Source organism: Gossypium hirsutum, chromosome A13 (assembly GCF_007990345.1).
Source record: "Gossypium hirsutum isolate 1008001.06 chromosome A13, Gossypium_hirsutum_v2.1, whole genome shotgun sequence".
In the NCBI taxonomy this organism is placed as follows: domain Eukaryota; kingdom Viridiplantae; phylum Streptophyta; class Magnoliopsida; order Malvales; family Malvaceae; genus Gossypium; species Gossypium hirsutum.
The window spans coordinates 2455587-2479549 of NC_053436.1; the positions used below are offsets into that span (position 1 = coordinate 2455587).

At 31.1% G+C, this 23963-nt stretch overlaps 3 protein-coding genes and 5 non-coding genes across 9 annotated transcripts; 6 read left to right on the forward strand and 2 right to left on the reverse strand.

The window, feature by feature from the left end:
- Positions 1 to 898: 898 nt before the first annotated feature.
- Positions 899 to 3828, forward strand: LOC107886199 (ACT domain-containing protein ACR9). The gene is made up of 6 exons (XM_016810070.2): positions 899 to 1157; positions 1238 to 1474; positions 1572 to 1677; positions 2148 to 2499; positions 2825 to 3109; positions 3215 to 3828. The coding sequence occupies exons 1-6, from the start codon at positions 1004 to 1006 to the stop codon at positions 3359 to 3361; spliced, it is 1281 nt and encodes a 426-aa protein (XP_016665559.2). The 5' UTR covers positions 899 to 1003; the 3' UTR covers positions 3362 to 3828.
- Positions 3829 to 4005: 177 nt separating this feature from the next.
- TRNAC-GCA (transfer RNA cysteine (anticodon GCA)) lies at positions 4006 to 4077 on the forward strand. The gene has a single exon. It is a non-coding gene; the product is annotated as a tRNA-Cys (tRNA).
- An 82-nt stretch (positions 4078 to 4159) lies between these two features.
- Positions 4160 to 4231, forward strand: TRNAC-GCA (transfer RNA cysteine (anticodon GCA)). The gene has a single exon. It is a non-coding gene; the product is annotated as a tRNA-Cys (tRNA).
- An 81-nt stretch (positions 4232 to 4312) lies between these two features.
- Positions 4313 to 4384, forward strand: TRNAC-GCA (transfer RNA cysteine (anticodon GCA)). The gene has a single exon. It is a non-coding gene; the product is annotated as a tRNA-Cys (tRNA).
- Positions 4385 to 4465: 81 nt separating this feature from the next.
- Positions 4466 to 4537, forward strand: TRNAC-GCA (transfer RNA cysteine (anticodon GCA)). The gene has a single exon. It is a non-coding gene; the product is annotated as a tRNA-Cys (tRNA).
- Positions 4538 to 4617: 80 nt separating this feature from the next.
- On the forward strand, positions 4618 to 4689 carry TRNAC-GCA (transfer RNA cysteine (anticodon GCA)). The gene has a single exon. It is a non-coding gene; the product is annotated as a tRNA-Cys (tRNA).
- A 2883-nt stretch (positions 4690 to 7572) lies between these two features.
- On the reverse strand, positions 7573 to 9666 carry LOC107886198 (actin-depolymerizing factor 2). Its single transcript, XM_016810069.2, has 3 exons — positions 9488 to 9666; positions 8042 to 8307; positions 7573 to 7956 (listed from the first exon to the last, which is right to left on the reverse strand). The coding sequence occupies exons 1-3, from the start codon at positions 9488 to 9490 to the stop codon at positions 7806 to 7808; spliced, it is 420 nt and encodes a 139-aa protein (XP_016665558.2). The 5' UTR covers positions 9491 to 9666; the 3' UTR covers positions 7573 to 7805.
- A 2476-nt stretch (positions 9667 to 12142) lies between these two features.
- On the reverse strand, positions 12143 to 16264 carry LOC121212159 (transcription factor bHLH114). 2 transcript variants are annotated; one of them, XM_041084447.1, is made up of 9 exons: positions 16073 to 16264; positions 15844 to 15963; positions 15695 to 15752; positions 14612 to 14733; positions 14259 to 14347; positions 13179 to 13337; positions 12878 to 12958; positions 12672 to 12782; positions 12143 to 12431 (listed from the first exon to the last, which is right to left on the reverse strand). In XM_041084447.1, exons 2-9 carry the CDS (start codon positions 15893 to 15895, stop codon positions 12312 to 12314), a joined length of 792 nt encoding a protein of 263 aa, XP_040940381.1. In that variant the 5' UTR covers positions 15896 to 15963; positions 16073 to 16264; the 3' UTR covers positions 12143 to 12311. The 2 variants fall into 2 exon arrangements, with proteins under 2 accessions (XP_040940381.1, XP_040940382.1); XM_041084448.1 differs by having other exon boundaries at positions 14612 to 14730; positions 16073 to 16262.
- Positions 16265 to 23963: the final 7699 nt, after the last annotated feature.

Consider the following 23963-nt stretch of genomic DNA (forward strand, 5'->3'; position numbering starts at 1 on the left):
ATCGTTTGTTATGAAATGATCACTCTACCGTTAAGTTCCATTACCTTCCTAACAACGGTCTACGTGGCGGTCCAAATAGTTTTAAAATGCCAACTTGGATGTCCTACGTGACAGTCTAGATTAAATTTATTTAATTAAAAACATATTTTCATCCCAACAATTGAATATCCAAGTTGGCATTTAAACCTATTTGACTGTCACGTAAGACTGTTGTTAGAGAGGTAACAGAGTTTAACGGTAGAGTGACCACTTCGTAACAAAATGATAACATAAATGACTAAAACGTAACATTTCAAACATAAATGACTAAAATATAATCTAAGGCAAACAAAAATGACTACTTTTATAGTTTACCCTTAAAAAAAATAATGGAAAAATAAGAAGAATTTGCCAAAAAGTTGCAATTGAGATTTGAGATGATGAAGTTAAATATAGGAAAAATTGAATTTTTTTAATATATTTTGGGAGTGGGGTTAATTTAATTTTGGTAAAGAAAAAACTGTAATAATTATTTTGAGGTCCGTTGACTCTATGCTAAAGTGCCATATATAATCATAAAATTGGTCAAAGTTGTACCTCAGTAAAAAAGTTAACACGGATATTAAATTAAACATTTTACCATTCAATAACTAAATATAAAATAGAGGCATCATTTGTGAAATTAATCCAATAAATATATAACGTGACAATTTTATAAACACAAAAGGCACTAAAATCCAGCGTAGATTCCCCTGCACCTTCATCACCACCAGCTCACGGTTCAAAAATACTAAAACACCCTTCATCTAACACCAACAGTACGTGTTCTCACGTCACCATCTGACGTGGATAACCAGAAGCGGGTCCCACTTAAAGAGCCAACAAACGAACAAACCTAAAATAATAATAATAATAATCCACCCACTCCATTTTTAACCAAAACCTCGCCGCCGTAGCCCCTCCCATCCTCTCGCTGCGCCGACATTGATCCGCCGGCGACAACCCTTTGAAAGACCAACCGGATATGGGTATTCCAAATGACGACGTCGTTTTAATCCAATTACCCAAAGACCCATCGGAACCCACCATCGTCACTGTCAATTGCCCCGATAAGCCCGGTCTTGGCTGTGATCTTTGCCGTACCCTTCTCGAATTCGGACTTTCAATCACCAGAGCAGGTACCTTTAAATCTGTTTTAATTAAATGCTGTTAAGTTAATAATATTAATGCCTTTTTTTAATCTAATTATTATTGTTAGATTTTTCGACGGATGGAAGATGGTGTTACATGGTATTTTGGTTGGTTCCCAGTGTTTCGAATTCATGTGAAATTGATTGGGAAAGCTTGAAGAATAGGCTTGTTTCGATGTGCCCTTCGTGTTTGGTTCCATTTTTTTCCTTTAATTATCAGCAAGGAGATGGAAATGGAAGCACAACCCATTCTCTGATTTATTTGTTGAAACTTTGTTGCTTGGACCGCAAGGGATTACTTCATGGTTAGGGACCTAGAAACCTTTTAAATCTTTACGCTTTTTGATTGATTCGTTCACCAAGTTTTGATTAGTAGCTAAATTATGGGATTTTTCTAAATAGATGTTACAAGGATACTGTCGGAGCTCCAGTTTACAATTCAAAGAGTGAAAGTTATGACAACGCCGGATGGAAGAGTTATGTACTTGGTTTTCATCACGGATGGAATGTGAGTGTTTATATTATAAAGAAGTTTTTATTCGACTGATTTATATAGTATGCAAATTTTGATTTCTTTTAACTTTGTATAGCATTTTTTCGACTCTCGTTGTCTTGGATGTATAACTAGTTTTGAGTCAGCACCCCTTGCGGTGTAGAACAAGCTCTTAACATCATTATGATGACTTATTGATATGCAATCTTTTTTACTTTAGTGTTGCTGGTTCTTGTTTGGACCTTTGTGAATGTTGATTTCTGTAATGGTGGATTTTTGTTGATTAAGATTTATAGTCTAGTAGATTTTTGGCTGAGATCAAGATGAAGATGGTGGAGCTGTAGAAATTTGTATATATGAAAGCAGCGTAATACAGTATACTTGTTCTATGGTCGAAACTTTCAAAACGTTCTCCTGAGTTAAATCTACTTTACCTAGTGGAAACTTTTATTACCCGTTGTTAATGCATAGCTGTCTAATTACAGGGAACTCTTACATACAAAAGAGAGACGAGATGACACAAGGGAGCATCTAATTTCTGTTTTGAAGAATTATTGTATCAGCTGTGAGCTTCAGTTGGCAGGGCCGGAATATGAGAACCTGAAGGCCTTGCCTTCTCTCCCTCCTGCAGTAGCAGAAGAGTTATTTACCTACGAGTTGGCTGGCAAAGAAGCTAGCTCAAAGGAACTCAAATCAGATATGATGACACTGAAGAAGGCCACTGTTACTGTAGATAATCTATTGAGCCCTGCTCATACATTGCTTCAAATACAATGTGTTGATCAGAAAGGACTCTTTTATGACATTTTGAGGACTTCAAAGGACTTTGATTTTCAGGTAATTATCATGAGATTTCTGTTATTTGAGTTCTTCTGATTATTGTTGTTATCTAGGCTTCTTTGGACTTACTTTTAATGAGGAAAAGTATCAACCCTGTTGTTGTGAGATGCTTGCTATATTATTTGGAATCAAGTTAGGGACCGTCCTTTATACCCTTATCGTGCCTTTGCTATCAAGTTAGGATGCTTTTATTTCTAAATTTACTGGGTCTAGATCGCTAGAATTTCTTTTGAATATGTGGCTTTGATACACATTTTTTGTTTTATTGGCCGGCAATGCCCGCAATTTTACCGATACATGGTTGTTGTTGTTTATCATTTAGATTGCTTATGGTAGATTCTCTTCAAGTGTGAAAAGCTACCGCAGTTTGGACCTTTTTATTCGGCAAGCAAATGGAAACAAAATTGTTGATCCCAAGCATCTGAATGCTTTGTGTTCTCGTTTACAAGAGGAGATGCTTCAACCTTTTCGAGTGATTGTTGTCAATCGAGGCCCTGATACTGAACTCTTGGTTGCTAACCCTGTCGAGTCATCTGGAAAGGGAAGGCCCCGAGTTTTCTACGATGTTACATTGGCTCTTAAAATGCTAGGGATATGCATTTTCTTGGTAAGTAGTTACATTGGGATTTCTTGTCTGTGTTTTAGCTTTTTCTTTTCTTTGCTGAATATATGTTAGCATGCATGACGTGATTTCTTTACTGTTTCCTTGTAGGCTGAAATTGGAAGGCATTCGACTTGTGATCGCCAGTGGGAAGTCTACAGATTTCTTTTGGATGACAGCCATGAATTCCCATTAACAAGCTGTCGAGCTCGAAATCAGCTTGTGGACAAAGTAAGAAGAACATTGATGGGCTGGTGAACTGATCGAATACATTGACAGCAGCCTGATGGTTTTGCTCTTGCTGTATGTTTCTGAAACACTCCTATCCCCATGCAGCATATCATGCAACTCCTTGTTGGAACCAACTGATCCCAACACCACTACCACATTAACATCTGGATTTGAACATGTTCGGAAGCAAAGATCAAGACACTTCTTTGAGTTGTGTAAGATTGCAATGAGAGCCATCTGCTGCAGCCTTTTCTGGCTTTTGGGGTTCTTAAAAGCGTAAATTTATCCTCTTTTAATGTATAAGTAGTGTTTGCTTTCAATTGAAAGGTTCTGAAATGTATGCTTCCAAATCCGAATTCAGGTTTATGAAAGCATAAACTTCTAGAAAATAGTACTTCTTTATTTTGTTGTTTCTGGAAACAAATATTGTATGTACAGCGATTTTGATGAAGCTGTTGTTAATTTGAGATGAAAATTGGATAGTTTATAAGAAAGGAAGTGTTTCAGTTTTTAATTATATGGTGGCACCTAGTAGCAAGCAGCTGTTACTCTTACTAATTCTAAGGCTTCATGTTATCATCTTTTGTGTGTCAACCATACAAAAAACGTATGATAACCGTGACCTTTTACAAAAAGACAAATAAGAATTATTTTTAATGAAAAATTCATCAGAGTCTATAGCTCAGTGGTAGAGCATTTGACTGCAGATCAAGAGGTCACCGGTTCGAACCCGGTTGGGCCCTGCTTTTACATATTTTTGCCAAGTCCGTCCAGAACTTTCATAGTTTATACATGTAGTAACCAAAGTAAAATGGCATCCCAAAGGGGTCCATAGCTCAGTGGTAGAGCATTTGACTGCAGATCAAGAGGTCACCGGTTCGAACCCGGTTGGGCCCTTTTTAAAATTTTAAAGTTTTGCCAAGTCCGTCCTCTCATGCTTCATACATGTAGAAACCAAAGTAAAATCACATCTCAAAGGGGTCCATAGCTCAGTGGTAGAGCATTTGACTGCAGATCAAGAGGTCACCGGTTCGAACCCGGTTGGGCCCTTTTTTAAATTATAATGTTTTGCCAAGTCCGTCCTTCTATGCTTCATACATGAAGCGACCAAAGTAAAATCACACCTCAAAGGGGTCCATAGCTCAGTGGTAGAGCATTTGACTGCAGATCAAGAGGTCACCGGTTCGAACCCGGTTGGGCCCTTTTTTAAATTATAATGTTTTGCCAAGTCCGTCCTCCCATGCTTTATACATGTAGAGACGAATGTAAATCACATCTCAAAGGGGTCCATAGCTCAGTGGTAGAGCATTTGACTGCAGATCAAGAGGTCACCGGTTCGAACCCGGTTGGGCCCTGATTCTAATTATACCGAGTTTAAATCCATAGCTCAGTGGTAAGAGTATATGACGGCATATTTGAAGGTCACCAGTTCGAGCGCTGTTGTCATCTTTTTGTTCCGTTATTTTTTTGCCCCGTCCTCTAGACTTTCCATTGCATCCATCAATTTTGAATATTGGTGGATTATGTGATGAGATGAATTAGAGTGAGAATATGAAATGATGACAAAATTTTTTATATGATTTTACTTGTAACATATTTAAAAATTTAATACATGATTACATATTATTAAAATATTTGTATTTATATTATTTATACTATTAATAAAACTCTTAATTGAGTTGGTGTCACGGGTTAATTGGGTATCATCTCGATTAACTATTTACAGAAAATGTCTTTCCTTAAGTAAAATAAGTCATAACCGAGACTCAGCTCAGTTATTAAATTATCAAAATACCCTTATTTTTATCAAAGCAATAAATATCAGTTAAGGGTATTTTTATCTTTTTTATATAAAATTTAGAATAAAAAAATTCATGCTTATAATGAATATGAGATTTAAACCCAAAACACCAATATACACTCTTCCAATTTTACCATTCAACTAAAGTAACATTTAGTACATACTTTATATGTGTTATTATTATTAGTTTCAAATCTTACATTTCATTATTTATTGTATGTTATTTATAAACACACTTATGCACTCTAAATATGTGGTTTCCACACGCATAGGCGTGCGGTTATATTATTATAAATATTAATTAATATATAATTATATAAATTTATTATTAAATGAATAAAAATTTGTAACCTTTAAATCAAAATAATAATAAGTTGATAAAAATATTACGAAAAAGTTGAATAAACAATATAATATTTATAAAGGGCGAGTATTTGGTACACGGGCTGTGTATTTTTTTTTTTACAAATAACTTTAAAAGATTGTCATGTGTTTCATTTTTAAAAATATTTTACTATATTTTTATAAGACATTTATCAACATTTTAATTTTACTTGTAAAATCTAAAAATTTTACGGATAGTGTAATAAATATTTTTAGATTTTACGGATAGTGTAATAAATTTTTTTCGGAAAAGGCGATGTAAGGAAATAAAAGGCAAAAGAAGCATAAGTTGGCTTTGAAAAATTTTGGCTTCTTTTGTATCACCACTTTAGCCCCCTTGCCTCTCAATTTCAAAGGTACTGCCTTTACCAATGGCTACAAATTGAAAGCAAGCAATTTTTTTCCTTTTCCTTTTTATTTCTTTATAAAAAACAAACAATTAATTATGCAAAATAAATATAGTATAAATTTTATGATTATATAATGTTACAGTAAATCTATTTTTAATTATTATTTAATATACAATATTATAAGCTAAATATATAAAAAATGTTATATTCATTATATAAAAATATAATTTTGAGTTATATAATAGGTTAGGGATAGACCCGTATAAGCAACAAGCAAGAACGAATAAAAAAAAAACTAAGCACAAATATTTGTGTGGAAAAACTCTTCCAATGAAGAGGATAAACAACGGGCAAAAAAATTTCACTAAATGAACAAATAATCTGAAAGAGTATAAGATAAATATAATAAAAATAAACTCTAAACTCCGAAAACAAAGCTCACTGGCTTGATTTTATAATGAAATAATGTTAGGTTTGATTTTATAATATTTTGATACAACAAACAAATCCCTAAATCAAATTTGATAGAAACATATTTTAAGAAAATATTTTCAAGTTACTTAGTATGCTTAAAATAAATTTTAAAGTTCGAAAATTGTTTTAAGAAATTTTTGTCGAATGTTTTTATCCCAGATGCGATACCAAGATCAAGGAGTGCAATCCCCGCCTTAATAGTAAGCAAAGTAACGTAGCGGTATCGAACCCACCCAACTTGGCCGTAAGCCATTTAGCACAGGGGTACCAATCCCCAACTGAGTTGGTACCGCACCCCAAGCCCCAGTTTCCCCCTACCTGATGAGGTACAACACCCCTCCCACCTTTGGTCCAAAACCTAGGATACCAATACTTATTCCTGTACAACGGCTCGAATTAATGCCTACAGCAACTCAATTTTGTCTCTAATCACTCCAAATCAAATCAATAAAAGAGTACAAATAAAGTTGAACAACACTCCGAAGAAGACAAGAAACACAATTCCAATATTTTCATTTTATTTCTCAAATTTCTTCATACACATACTTTGGGTAGTTATTTCTCAAATTTGTGGGACTTTATTTGAGGTTTTGGTGAGAGAACCTTAACAAAAATGGACCTTGTCTTCGAAAAGTTTTAAATTAATAAAATTGAAAAAATCTTTAGTTATGGTAAAATAAGATAGTGGAGGTAAACAATTAACACCGAACCACTATAAATTCTTATGTTGTTTTTTATTACCATTTTTCTTCCACAATTTTAAAACACCAATTTACCTCCACTACGTATATATTGATTTTAACATTATGATATATGAAACATAAATTTGAAATATTTTTTTAAGTAATTAATATAAAATGTTTATAAAACTCAATTTGAATATATTAATCATATTTACAATTTATAGTTAATATAAATAAAATGCGAGTTCATAACTTTAACACACTTTTGAAAAACCAAAAGTTAAATCTTTCAGCTTTTTAAGTCAATGCTAAGCACACCTATAGTTGACTAAGCCCAATTTGACTCAAAATATGAACTCAAATTTTACCTAAAGCTCGCCTAAATCACTTCTTTTATTATTTGAAAAATATCATATAATATAAAAATAACATTAAAAACGAGACCTTCTAACTTGATAACCAAATCTTTGAACAAGTCAACTCAAGGCCATAAATACTTTGCAATTGTTCAAATGCAAGTAATATGGAAGTTTCATGCACCGGTAATACATAATTTCAGCTAAGTTTATATAATCCAACATAAAAGGAAAGGCATGTAATAGTCAAATCGTTATGAAATTTGGTACCCCAAAGGGGGAACACACACATACCCCATAAGAATCCACAGATATAACCCAATATCAAAGCAAGTTCCAAGATCCAAAGTTGATATAGACATTACATTTATGTGAACCACATAGTATAAAGTTCCATTTCAATGAAGAAATGGTACATACATTTCAATTGGCACGGCTCCTTATGACATCGAGATCCATCTCGGAAGGATCGGTAGCTTGCAACTCTACCTGGATGCCATCCAATTCCCTTTTGAACCTGTCCTTTGAGCTCGCATAGATCATCTTGCTTCTTACTTTTGATGTATCAGGAGACCTTCAAGTACATAATGTTAAACATATCAGTGAAGCAATTCAGGAGAGGTCACAAATATTACAAATGCATAATCACTTGTTATTACCAGGCAATGAAAAAAATTCTGCTCTTCTGGCAGTTCTCATCGGTCACAAAATCAAAGTCATACACAGCGTATCGACACTCATCGGCTGGAAGGCTAGCAGTGAAAGCCTCATAGCTATCAGTAGGTTCACCAACCTTTTCCACAACAACTTGCTTTTGTTTTTCTTCAATCTTGAAAACTATGAAGCGGTAAGTCCTTTTAGCCTTCAGTTCTAAAAACTTCAGCTTGCAATCATCATGCACAGCCATTCCTGAAGCCGCGTTTGCCTGTGAACCATGAACAACCTCAGCCAGTATCATGTATCAACCAAGACAAACAGAAATCCATATTGCTAGATAACAACTGAATAGTCAAACATTATAATAAGAGCTCCCAAATTACTAAGAATCTAGTCCATAATCAAGTGTTATAAATAAAGCCTTCTTCGTTTAAGAGAGTAAATCACATTGTTAGGAGGGGTTAGTTTCCCATTAGCTAAACAAACTGGTTGCTTCACTCTCCAAACCGTTCCATTACTGGCTGATATGTACCATTCCACTTTTAAACTAAAACCAAGTAGTGTAAGTTCCATTCTAATCTAAATTTCAGACACACTTCTATAACTCGAAGGACCTATTACTCGTATTTATCCTATTCAATAAAACGATTTTACAAACCGATGAATAACAACAATAACCAGAAAACTCAAAAAGATTTTTTTTTTTGAAACAAGAACAAAAAGGCCAATTCCCACCAAACATAAAATCCATTAAAATTGCCAAGTTAAATAATTTCTTCCTTTCACTATAAATTGCTTAGCGAAAACATTGTAAATTATTCCATCCTATTTTCTCAAGCACAACATTAACATTTTTTCTATATTCCTAAATTCCCAAATCCTAACTGTAATAATCAAGAAATTCAAATAGGCAAATTCTTTTGCGAAATTGTTCCAACTCAATCAACAGCCTAATATTGATCACTTTTTGACACCAAACCTTAACCATAGGACGACGAGCAGGAAAAAAAGACTTTCATTTGTAAAACCAAAAAAAAAAAAAAGCCCTAAATTAGAAATCATAATATATTTTAAAATCTAAATAAGTAAATAAAAAATGCAAAATGAAGCAAACCGGATGAGAGAAAAAAATAATCGAACAAGAAAATCAACTCTTGAAAATCAAACACGTAACCGCAATCGGTCAAACCGTCAAACATGAAAACCGAATCGAACATTGAAGCCAGATCGGTGGAACTAAAAGACAGCCTAAACAAACCCTAAATTGAAGAAATATTACTCCTAATTTTATGAAAACTATACCTAATTCAACAGATCAAAAAAAAATTAAATGCATCAAATAAAAATGAAAAATAAATTGAAAAAAATGAGAGAACTGAATATAATTCAGAGGTTAGGCAACAAGGAATAGTGAAGTAGAAAAAGAGTTGATGAGAAGAGTTTTTTACCATTTTTTTTCCCGAGAAAGCGAGGGAAAGAGCAAGAAAGGCTGAGAAAATTTAGGGCTTCTTTGGAGAGAAAATAAGGGGAAAGAGATTGTAGTGATAATTGATGGACTTAAGAGTTTTTTTTTTCTCTTTTTTTCTTTTTTGGGGTTGGCGATAGCCGATAACTGCTTGAAAAAACCAAGGCTTTTCATTTTTATATTTTTATTTTATTTTATTGGGTAACCTATTAAAATAGTCACTTTTTTTTCCTCAGTTACATTTTAGACAATTATGTTTAAAATATTACGTTTTAGTCACTTACATTACCATGTTGTAACATTTTAGTCCATAAGCCTATTAATTGCCATTAATGGTGTAATGAGAAACTGATGTGACACTTTAAATTATTATTTTAGACAAAAATTTTAGGTTAAATCATACATCGGTCTTCATATTTTTTTCGTTTTGAGTAAAAAAATTTCTTTTATGTTCTTAGAACTTTCCTTTTTTTTCTTTAATTTCCATTCTCTTATATTTTTCCCTCTCTTCTCTATCTCTTTTAACATAAAAGAAAAATATAAATTGCTCAAAACAAAAAAAATATAGGGACTAATTGTATAATTTAACCTAAAATTTTTATTTGAAATGATGGTTTAACGTATCATGTTAGCTTACCTTTACACCATTAATGTCAATTAACGCTCAGTGACTAAAATGTTATAACACAATAACGTAAGTGAATAAAACGTAACATTTCAAATATAAGTGATTAAAATATAACCTAAGAGAAATGAAAATAGCTATTTTAATAGTTTACCTTATTTTACTTTATTTCAATTTGGTACTTTCCTTTTTCTCTTTTTTTTTTTCCTTATTCTTTTTCTTGCTTTCACTTTTTTCCTTTTTGGTGCGTGTCGCCGCGTGTGGTTTCATTTCTAAAGTTACGGTGACTGTCACAAATTTGGTGATATTTCCCAATTATAAGATGACACGTTTTTTTTATTATGTCGAAAACATGCCACGTTCTGGGACGGTGACAGTGGCATTTTTCTAAGATAAGGAGGAAAGTTGGGTGAATATTCCCGTCAAGAAAAATGGTCGATGGAGAAATACGGTGCCGTTTGGCTAACTTTGAAATTTAATGCGCAACCTATTTTATTAAAAATATTTTTTTATATCTATTTTATAACTCATATTTGGTAAATTATTAATTATTTATTTTAGGTAAATTATACTACTAGTCATCTAACAATTAGTATTTTTTTATTATTTATCTATAAAAAGTTACAAAATAATTACTAAACTATTCAATTTTATCGTTTTTTGGTCGCCAACTGACTAACCATGGCAGCTTTTAAAATTAGAATAATAGTAATTTTAACTCTTAACATTTATACATTATATAATTTTGGTTTTGTTTTTGTTTTTCCTTGTGACTCTTTCACCTAAAAAGCTAAAAAAATAAATTTATCAGCAAAATTTAATTGAAAATATAAAAAAAAATTGAAACACCCAAAATTCAAGATAATAATTTTCTTCTTTTTTCATTTTTTTAAAAACTAATCCTCAATGTCATAAAAAACAAAACTACAAGAAAAAAAAATCAAATTACACAACGTATAAATTTTGAGAGTTGAAGTTATTATGTAAAATTTAAAATCTACCACTGTTACCTAGCTGGTGACTAAAAAAGAAATTTATTAATAATTAGTGACCATTTTATAACATTTTATAATAGGGTGACCCAAAAAAATACTAATAGTTAGGTGGCTACTAGTGTAATTTACGCTTTATTTTACTTTGTTGAAGGAGTTGTGTTTTTTTACAAGTATAATGCAATCACAAAAAATACTAATAATCGGATTACATGTGTGTGCATGTAACAATTATATATTTAAAACACACGTATATACGAATGTGAAAATGTCATGTATTAAATAAGATCACGTATGGTTTGAAACTAATGACAATATAATTTGTACAATATGCACAAAATTAAATAAAAACATATAATTGTTCATTTTTTGCATTAAAATAAATAAATACATTTAATAAAAAAATTAAATGCACTCCAATTACTTTCTTACTCGTATTGCTATTTTTTTATTAAATTTCAAAATTTTAGAAAGCTTTAAAGACATTAAAAGTTCTATCACATGTGTATGCGTGTGAAAATTATGTATTTAAAATACGGAAGTGTGTTTAAAAATAACATACAATAAATAATGAAACATATGTTGTGAAACTAATTAATAATTACATTATCACTATATACAACTGATTGAGGTAATAAAATATGCACAATAAAATAAAAATGTAAATATTATATTAAAATAAAATTTTGATTTAGCGATAAAGTTAATATTTTATAATTATAAATGGTATGCATTAAAATCCGACGTAAAAAATATTTTCATAATTTCACTAATCAAGTTGGTGCTCGGTACTCGTGATCTCAACTCAGTCAAAAATTTAAATAATAGTTTAATATATATTAAAATAATTTTGAATATGTTGAATAATAAATAGATGTTTTGAATCTTATAATAAACGTCGATAATAGTAGTACCTTCGAACATTGATCATTCGCCCCCACATATCCCTAATTTTACCTTTTTATTTTACCTTTTTAACAAGTGAGTTGCATCTCGAATTTTTCAGACTGAGATTCGGGTCACACAACTCTAATACCATTACTAAGAAATACAACTATTACTCATTAAACAATGAAAATCATAACAAGAAAAGCCAAATGTATACATTATTTCCCAATAAATTTCAACTATTAAAATTGGAAATATGGTAAATATATATAATGGGATGAAACTATGACAATGCTTTTGCATTACACATTATTTAAATTTTCCAAGGATGATTGTTCTTCTTTTGTCACTCTTTGGGTAAATGAAATGGGAACCAAGCAAAGTCCTCTACTTTTTAGATCTTGTTGCTTCTTTCCAATCTCCTAATCAAACAAAATGCAAATTTATAAAATAAGAATTTAATAAAAATTTTAAAAAAATTCATCAATTATCGAGTCGAATTTAAACTATTAAAAAAAAATTCAACCTCCTTTAATATATACACTTAAAACCCAAATTTATACACTCAATTGAGCTTGAATCGAATTTCAAAAAATTTTGGGATTGAACTCGGCTTGACTCGATTAGACCAATATTTTATACTATATTATATCATAATTTACCTGTGGATGAATAGCTCTAAGACTCTTATATGAACTGCTCAGCATCTGAATTTGTTCTTGGAGAAGTTTGATATAAAGAGAAGCCTCTTGAAGGACTGAAGCAGTATCAGTCTGCAATGAGTTCCCATCAACCCATACCAACTTTTAAAAAACAAATAATTTTACATTATTTATATAATTTGGAAGTAATTAAAATTAAAACTTACCTTTCCATAGGGGGATACCAACTTTTGAAGAGCTGTGATTTTGTCACTTAGCTTTTGGCTTCTCCTCACTGGCATATTCAACTAGAATGAAAATAACTCATGTTTGTTAGTCCTCCAACTATGAAAAGTTATAAAACGGTTATTCAATTTTACATTAGTTAGCTATCGATTAAAAAAAACAAAATTTTCATAGTTGAGTGGCAAAAAAAAATCCCAAAATTAGATTGATCTCTATCGTAGTTTACCCTAAATTATATTAATTGTTATTATTATACCATTAGAAGCTGGAAAAATCCCATACCCTGAAATCCTTGATTTCTGTTATTTCTTGACTGCTTCTATGAGATTGCTCAAAGGAGGTTAATAATTTCTTCCTCTTGTTCTTGTTCCTCTCATCCAATGCTGTATTTGGGTCATTATTAAACTCAATCTCACGTTTCCTTCCATTTTGGATGCTTTCCTAAGAAAAACCAAATCAATACTTGTGATTCACATATATTCCCAGAATATAATCTTCTAAATATATTAAAAACGAGAAAAAAATAACAATGTATTCATTTATCAAACATATAAATATCTAATACTCGTATTGAAATTCGAGTAACATATTTAAAGGTGTTTACGAGCCGAACAGAACAAGATTATATATGGTATTAGGATCGGCAGATTGTAATGGTGCACTCTAAAATTTGAGAAATTTTTATTTTCCTCTTGAATTAAAAAAAATTAATTAAGCCCCTCATAATTTCTGGAAACTTTTTGAAATTTTAATTGAGCTCTTTTAATTTTTTTTGAAATTTCTCATTAATCTCACAAAAGTTTTAAAAATTTTAATTAAACCCTCAAATTTTTTAAAACAAATTTTTATTAAATTCCTAAAATTTTTGAAAATTTTACTTGCCACCATCTCCCCAGACCTACCACTGTATACTTACATAAGTCCGACCCAGCTTAAAATATATACTTAAATTATGCACAATCTAAATTAGTTTAAATTCATCCATCTTTTTTTTCCCTAATTTTTTTAAAAAACATATTATTTTATTTAATTTTTTTTATCCTACATCTCCATTTAACGACTCCTAAATTTTGATTTTGGAAATACAATGTGCCTTATCAATACAGATTATTCAACTTTTAAACATAATTAGACAACTTAATTTCAAAATATTTACAACATTCCCATTTTTATTTTTCAAATAATATAATTTACATAAATTAAAAAAATTGAAAAACGAGTTGAATTGAACCAAACTCGAATTTTATAAGATAAAACTCAAAACCAACTCATTTTTTAAATGAAATTAATTTCTATACACATTTCTAATATTAATAACTTGACATATAAGTCCTACTAAAAGGAATCAAAGAGCTTACTTACCGATTCAAGATATGGAATTGCTAGCTTGCTGCTAAGTGACATGGATTGCTGAAAATTGTTGTCAAAATTGGAGCTACCATACTCAAAATCTAACATCACACAAAAGGGCATTTATTTATTTTACTTGTAATATTGCATGCATAAAATTATAAAAAGAAGAAAAGAAAAGATTGTATGAAACATGGATATTATCCTTTTGATCAATAATCTAATACAGATAACGTGATGTCATTATTTCATACAATCATTTCTCAAAAAAGAGATGTTAGGCCGATATTCACACACAAAAAAAAGGGTTACAAACTTTCTTAAAAAATAGTAAAAGGTGTGATAGATATAGATAAGAACCAAACCTTGTAAGAAATTAGAGTTAAAATGGGATTGGTAAGGAATAGCAAAGGCCCCATCTCTTATTTGGTTGTCATTGTAGAATATTTTGGGTTCCATAGAAAAGGCATCTCCATTCACATTTCTGCTAAGAGTTCAAAAGCAACCACTAATTAATTTTGGGTTTTTTTTCAATATTTGTAAGCTCTTGACTTGCAAGAGTTTTAATTTTTTTTGGCTTTTGGTTGTATGATTGTATCTATCACCTTTTTATATTCCTTTTTTTGCAATTAAAGTAAAGCCATTCATGAAATCATAAATGAAGTACATTTTTTAATGGTTAATTGAATTTTGAGCTAAATTTAGTAAATGCCAACACCGTATATATATAAGGGTAAATATACATTTTGGTAGTAAACTTAGCTTTAAGGTTTAAATTGATACTTATGGGTTTTTTTTGTTCAATTAGGTACTTAAATTTAGCCTCAAGGTTCAATTTAGTACCGAAACTTTTTTGTCCAATTAGATACCCGAACTTAGTTTTTTGATTCAAATTGGTACATGAACTTGTTTCGTAGTTCAAATTGTTTCAAAAGGTAAATACGAATTTGAACCAAAAAACCAAGTCCAAGTACCAATTTGAATTAAGAAAGTTCAGTGCCAAATTAGTTAAACCTTAAAGCAAAGTTGAAGTACTTAATTGGACAAAAAAAAACATAGGTACTAATTTGAACCATGAAACGAAGTTTAAGTACTAAAGTGAAACCATAGGTACTTAAGGTTTATATATATATATATAAACTTCGCCTCAAAGCTCAATTTGATGCCTAAACTTTTTTTATCCAATTAGATACCTTAACTTATTTTTTTGTTCAAATTGGTTCAAATAAGTAAAGTACTAATTTAGAAAAAAAGATCAAGTTCAGATACCAATTTAAACTATGAAGACAAAATCGAGTACCTAATTAGAAAAAGAATCATAGGTACCAATTTCAACCTTGCAACCAAATTCTTAAAGTACCAAAGTGTATATTAACCTTATATATAAGAAGGAAAAATGTTATTTAATACAATTCATATTCTTAATTAATGCATAAAATAGCTTATACCCTTTGCTTTCCATCTGCATAAGGACATCCAAGTAAGGCATTTGAGCTTCAGTGTTTCCTAAAACCAAGAAAAAGAAAACCCAGAAAAGTTAGCAATGGTGTATGTGTATATATATAGGGTTTAGATTATAAAATGATGATTATCGTACCAATGTTGTAGAACTGTGATGACAATGGTGAAAGATGAGCTGCTTTCCTCATCTTCAATCGGATTCTTTCACTGCTAAAAGATCAGAAGCTGGAAACTCAAAAGCCTTTGAGTTCAAAGCCTATTTAAAACTCAGTGAGTCAACTTTCATTAGGAAAAGAAGAACAAGAACCACATATATGATGAAAACAAAATATATCATAAAAAAATATTGATAAAATTAAACACACCTCTGATCTTCGCCGGCCGGCGGCGACTGAACAAATGAAGAGCTTTTGGGTTGGGGTTGTAGCAAAATATGAAGAGGTGATTTAAATCCTGCTATATAGAAAGATTTCTCTTCAAGGGTTTTTCTTTTGAGTGTAGGAAACTGTTCATTTCCTTTCTTAGAGCCAAGTGAGAGGTTTACAGCTTATTTATTGCATGAACATAAAATGAAACATCTAAGGTGACTCATCAAAACCCATTTATTTATATACAAACATATAATATATTATATTATATGGTTAAACTACTTGGCCAGTCCTTATAATATAGACTTAATTGCAAATTTGTCATTCTACTATTTTTATTTGTACATACATGTAAATCACATCAATAGTGTTTGAAACTTGGTAGTTTAGGTGTCAACAAGGGGTTTTAACCGATACTCCTACTATTGACTTTTTTCGCTCTACTATAATAGTGAGCAATTCTATCCAAAAATATTTAATTTTTGAGGTAAAAGTATCATGGAGGCCTCTATACTAAGAGTCAAATTGTATTTTACTCCTAGCATAGGGGCCTCTATGATACTTTTATCAATTTTTGAAGCAAATAGATCAAATTGTAAACGATGGTAAAAATATGTTGGCTGATCAATAAATGTCATGGGTACAACGGTAGAACACATTGCACTTCCAAAGAGGGAACTTAGGTTCTAACCTTGGAGGTGACATTGTTGAAAATGACCACCACGAACCTAGATAGAATTAGTCTTCATGGACCATAAAATAATTTATCTTATTTTAAACTCACGGGAGAAAAAGTGTGCAATTTATTTCTCATAACACATCAAGTCATCGGTATATTTACAGTAGAAGGACTAATTTGCTTTTTAACTTATATTACAGGAACCCATTGAATAATTCAACTTTATGTGTATGTGTGGAAGCAAAAACCATATATGTGTTTATGTACTTATGTATATATATATTACGTGTGAGAGGTTTAATTTGCTGGCATCTTATGATCGGTTTGATTTCGCTTTCACATAAAATATTGACTTAATTTGATTAATGAAAATTGAAGTGATTCATTATCATAATCAGGATTTAATTATTGAGAAAAATGTTAAGTCAAAACTTAAAACTTTATTCAATCAAACTTAGACTCAGCTTTTGTCATTGATTGCTTTTAAAATAATCAAAACTGGATGCAATTTTAACTTATTTTATTATTTTCTATATTTCCATCGGTTGAGTATAAGCTTGATTGGTATGAGCATTATCACCAATAAAGAAAGATATGGATTCGAGTGCGCTGAGACGCATTATCCTCTTGTTTACACCCCAAAAGAAAATACTTGCAACATAACGCCATAATGATGAATATGATATTGAAAATATGTATAAATTTGTATAAGGATGTAATTAATAATGCCAGACAAAAGTAGGTTTAAAATGGGTATAAAACCCATTAAGAAAACTGGTTTAACTTAGTTTCCCATCTTTATCATTTGCTTAAAATAGAGGAATAATATATTTTGGCCATCTTAATTAATATCATAGTTTCTTTTGCCTTAATTGGCATTAATATTTAATACCATACTCTACCTAGCTGGCTGTATATAAAAAAATGACTGCATTCATATTCATTATTCTGACTTTTATTTCAAACCCCCTAATTTGGCAAAGGGTATTTTTAATTTTTGGGTAATCAAATTGTTGTGAAACTACTTTATTGGTCAAAAGTGGAGGAATATAATGTGGTAATGATGCAAATCCATACAAAATCATTTAGAAATGCATTTAAAATTTTAAATATTCAAAAATTATATATAAAAAGATATTTTTAAAAATTAAAATCATTAACATTATTAAAAAATATAAAAAATTAATATTTTTAAATTTTAATTAAATACTGATATGTCATTCATGTGGCAATCTACGTATATGCCACGTCAGTAAAGTTAACAAACATTAATATTTCCATCCATTTCAAGGTAATTTAACAAAAAAATGTAAGTTTAAGGACTAAAAGAGAAGAAAAATTAAACAAAAAGCTAAAATGACTTCTTTTGTAAAGTTGGAGTTTCCATTTTATGACAAAAACTATCTTTTCAAGATTTGTGATCGCCTCTCCAAACAATATCGTCTCCAAAATTTAAACCCGAATCTTCCTCGAAATACCATATATTTTACCGATGCACATAATATACATATCTTTAACTGTGATTGTAATTTTAAAATAATATAAAAATTATATATATTTGGTAGATTAAAATCCTTATATATATATATAACGTGAAGGTATATACATATGCTTGCTTTCTTTGGCATATCTTTTACTAAAGTTTTACCTTTCGGTTATTTTTTGCTTTAGATTTTTTTTCTTCATAAAACCATGAATTTTACCTAAACAACTAACCCACAATAATAACTAAAATTTACCGATTAAATTTTAATTCGATTGGTATAAGTATTATTGCTAATGTAGGAAGACATGGGTTCAAGTGCGCTGAAGCGTATTATCCTCCTATTTATGAGTTAAGGAGGAATTATAAGTAGTTATAAGCATTGTCTCAGAAAGAACAGATATAATCAGAACCTATAAATTCAATCAACCATACGTGAATTTATATGAAATGAAAAGGAAATTTTTTTTATATTACTACACAATAATTAAAATTAATTAAATTTGATAATTTTATAAGTGGTTTGGAAAGAGATTGATTGTTATAAAATTGTCAAAATAATTTGATAATTTTATTCAAATAAAATAAATATAAACATTTGACCAAGTAAGACTCAAAAGTCAACTACTAAGTTTTCTCATTGTCCTTCTATGTACAATTGTTCTCAACATACGAAGAAAATCGTTTAACAATTAACACGTGTCGTAATATACAGGCAATACTATTTGCATGCATGCATGCATACATAATATTTAATTTAAAATAAATTATATGGTAGAAAAAATAATAAAATATTTAAGGTCAAAGAAGCTTGTCAGTTAGGTATTGTAATTTCTTTAAATGGTCAAATAAAAATAAAATGATAAAAGAAATAACAATCAATTTTCATTTAAAAAAATAAAACCCTAATTAATATCTTTAATTCGCATGCAGTCCATGAAATTATAAATAATTCCATTTGTGAACATATGTCCTTTTACTTCAATAAATCAATTTTGTGCAGGCCAGGATACACCATTTTTACATACTAATGAGTTTAAAACCAAGTAACCAGGTACCAATTTGAACCAATAAGCCAAGTTCAGGTACCTAATTGAATAAAAAAAACTTGAGTACAAATTTGAACCTTGAAGTCAAGTGTAGGTACCAAATGTATATTTACCCTATTTTTTATTATTGCTAATTTGTTGGTTAGTGGGCAATTTATGTGGTTACTCTTTTGTAGTTGATCAAATGCCAAAAACTTAGAATCTTTGATGCTTGAATTATTAAGAATTTAAAGGTTCACAACAATTTCAGAATCAAATCATGGTTTAGGTTTATGTTGCTGAACTTTCTCCTTTCCTCTACTGCTCCTCAATTCTCTCACCGCCGCTCTCACGACTCCACCACAGGCTTTTACTCTCAACAAAGCTTGCACTCTTCTGGGTTCTACGTTGCCGCCGCTGCCGTCATTGCTGGAACCCCTTTTGCCTTCAGGTTCTTTTTGGGTATGTTCTTATCTGTGTAATTATTTGGTTGTTTGACGGTGGTGATTAGCAGAACATTTTGGCTTTTCATGGTGTCCTAGCAATTCGTGTCATCATCTGTATGTGTGCACGAGTCATGACTGAATTTGATTTTCGTATTGCTCAGTGAAGAGTGATGATTTGATTGGACTGAATACTGGTTTTTAATGGAATTTAGGCAATTGGGTTTTGTTTTTGCGGTTTCATATACATTTTTCATGTGTGTATAAGTATGACTATGTTTGCCTTGTTTCTTGATAAATGGTCAGTGTTAGGTTTATGTTAGAATAGTTCAATAGTTTCATTTTCTTGGTTTTTATTACTGTACTATGCAGCTCCTTTGATTCTAATTGCTATTGGTGTAAATGTGTGACATATTTGTGCATAAATTTGACACTGTTAGCCTAGTGGTTGTGCAGCAGTATTCCCAAGGTTTCTCATTGTGATACTGCTGCGCCTGAATATTACATTTGGAGTATACAAACATTATCCAAAGATGATGCTCTTAAATACACTGTAAATGAGTGTAAGGTTGAGTTAAAGCCTCTTTGTTCTGCTTTTGAGTAGAGGCCTTTTGCGATGACGACTTTGAGGTCATTTCTAATGTTCTCTGTTTGAGTTGACGCCATGTGCTACTAATGTTTCATATATGTATGGTTTGAGACACAAGGGCATTTGTAATTGAGCTTGAGATCTTAGGTTGTGAATGAAAGATGCATTTGAATTTGTAAATACCAATGAACCTTGGTTGAAAGTGGATGGCTCAAATACTTTAGGGTGGGTTTAAATGTGTAGTGTGTTTACCTGCTATTAGCATAAAAATAGCGGTGGCGGCTAGATTAGGTAATATAGCGATATTATAACGGGAAACAAAAAGTAAGTTAAATGCACCACACCGCACCCAACCGCCCATTCATTTCTACTTAACAATTGTTTCATATATGTACGCTTCTTGATCTTGTAATTCAACTCATCTCTCTATTTAGATAACTTTGCGACTGATTCGTGTAACTTAAGCTATGTAAATAACGGTAATGATCTAGTTAATGAGGTCGTGTAAATTATGGTGTAAAAGCAAGTATATGTATGGACACCTTTAGGGGTGAGTGTTCGATCGAATCGGGTTTAAACAAGTAAAAATTTTTTGAGTTGATCGAGTTGACGAGTCCCGTTTTATCATTCTAACTCAATTTGAAATTTTTTAGAATCAAATCGAGTGAAATGAAATTCGAATCGAGTAAAATTGTTTGAGTTAAATTAAAACAATTAAACATGGCAAATTACCATCTTGTTACCATATAACTAATTCGATTTTAGAGTATAATAAAGTTGAATGGTTAATTTACTTATTGTCCCAGAAATTATTGTTTTAGAAATTTTAACTTTTTTTTATATATTCTTTAGAATTTTTTTAGAATTTTTATTTTTAATTTTTTATAATTTTAATAAAATATTATTTGGAATTTTTATAAATATTTGGATTTTAAATTTTTTTTTGTTGATTAGAATTTCTATGATTTATTAGGGTATAAATGTGTATGTTTAGGTTCTAGAAATATTTATTATGTATTATAATTAATAAATTCTAAACAATATTCGTTATTTGCACAGCATCTACGTACTATGCGGTAATTGTGGATTTAATCCTCACGCTTCATTTTGATAAAATTTAATCCTTATACTTCCTTTTAGCTTTGATTTTCAAATGTTTTCATATAAAAATAAATTCTAAAATTCTCTTAATCTTTTTTGCGAAAGTCATTTTGATAACACTTAAATCATCAAGTGTTATAAACTCAAAAGCAAATTAGAAGATTTACAAAAGTTTTTTAGTACTCTCAAATCTTTTAAAAATGTATCTAAGCCAAAACAGCAAAGTTTCTCAACAATATCTCAAGTTACAAGATTATATGTCTCGAGACATGCAAGTTAGTCAGCAAAACTTTACTTCATTGAGGCAAGGTCTTAAGACTTGCCATAAAAATCTCGAGACAAGCAAGTTAGTAGCTAAAGTTTTGCTCCAAGGGAGCAAAGTCTCAGGACATGCTCTAGGTATCTTGAAACATGTTACTGATGTCTTGAGACATCTCTTCATTGTTTCAAGACACGTTGTCTTTTAATGGCTATATTTTTTAGCAATGTCTCAAGACATCTGTTATATCTCTCGAGACATAGACTTGCAAACTGCATTAAATGTGCAGAATTAATGCTTCCAACAATTAGAAACTCTCTCCAACGACTCTAACATCTCAAAAAAAATGAGAGGATATAAATATGATCCAAGGACAATCAAATGAAGACAAGAAACAATCTTACATAGTTCAAAGAGCAAAAATCCAAATATTTCATTTGCTATACACATTTTCTTATAAACACTTGTGGGTTTATTTCATAATCGTTCTTTCAAGCGTTAGTTTGTATTGTTGAGAGCTAAATCATTGTATATTTTCCTTTAAAAAGTACTTCATTCATTCAATTTTTATTTCTCAATCTATGAGGGTTTACTTAAGGTTTTGGGTAGAAAACCTTAAGGGAAAGCAGTTCTATTCTACCTATTCAAAAGATAGTGTCTTGTAAAGGATATACCTTATCCTTGAAAGATACCAATTAGTGAATTGAAGAGAACCTTTAGTTGTGGTTGTTGTTCCAATAGGGTCGGAAGCGTGTAAATTATTGTACTAAAAAATCACACAAAGTTCAATTCCCAGGGAAGAGAGGTGGATCACATGGATCTCTTAAATACCAAGTCTTTCCTTAGACAGAATATCCCTTCTATAGTAATTTAATAGCACAATTAAATACTACTATTATACCCTCAAATATTGAAAGAAAAATAGGACAAGAAAGAACACAAGAGATTTAACGAGGTTCGGTAAATTATACCTACGTCCTCGGGCACTAACACCAGATGATAACTTTACTATCTCCAAAATATTACAAACAAATAGAATTCATTAAGAATTCTCAAATGGGAGAAGAGAGAAAACTAAGAGAGAAAGATTGGTTGGGATGGTTGAAATGAGAAATGGTTAGGCCTATTTATAGTTGAGGTTCAGGGACTAACTTGCAAATGGCCTAAAAAATTAGGGACCAAAATTGCAATTATACCATTCAACTTTAAACTCAACTTGCCAACCACTTTTTACTTTCTTCTTTCGGTGCCAATTGCACCTCCCACCATTTTTGACTTTTCAACAATCTCCACCTTGAAGATTTGATTAGGATAATCACATCTTCACACACTTCCTTCAACTCCCCAAATTTGATAAAGCTATCTTTTGTAGTGCCTCCAAATGCGCTCTCGAGCGCCATACACCTAAAGGTGTTCAAATTCTCAGGATGTTAATCAAGTTCAAACAATGATTAAACTTGATTGTTGTTACCACCTTGGTCATCAAATCTGCGGGATTATCTGCTGTCGGAATCTTCTGAAGTAGAATTTTTCCTTTTTCAAAGACTTCCCGCACAAAGTGATATCTTACGTCGATATGCTTGGTTCTTGAATGATAGACTTGATTTTTCGCTAAATGAATAGAACTCTGACTGTCACAATATAGACTAATGTGACTTTGAACAACTCCCAAGTCTTTCAATAATCCATTAAGCCAAATAGCCTCCTTAACAGCTTCTGTAACTGCCATATATTCTGCCTCTGTAGTAGACACAGCTACTGTAGACTGTAAGGTAGACTTCCAACTCACTGGGGCTTTCGCAAGAGTAAACAGATACCCCGTAGTTGAACGACGTTTATCTAAATCACCAGCAAAGTCGGAATCAACATATCCAACTACAAACTGACCAAGTGCTTCATCCTGTTCAAAAATTAAACCAACATCTACGGTTTTTCGAAGATACCGTAGAATCCATTTCACAGCTTGCCAATGTCCTTTTCCAGGATCATGCATATACCTGCTCACAACTCCAACAGCTTGTGAAATGTCAGGCCTCGTACACACCATCGCATACATCAAACTCCCAACTGCATTAGCATATGGGACTTTCGCCATATATTCTCTTTCATCTTCAGTCTTCGGAGATAATTGAGCACTAAGTTTCAAATGAGAAGCAAGTGGGGTACTTACATGTTTTGTGTTTTCATTTACACCAAAACATTGTAATACCTTTTTCAGATATTGCTTCTGATTTAAACAGAGCTTGCCTCTCGGTCTATCTCTACTTATCTCCATGCCGAGAATCTTCTTGGCCTCACCTAGATCT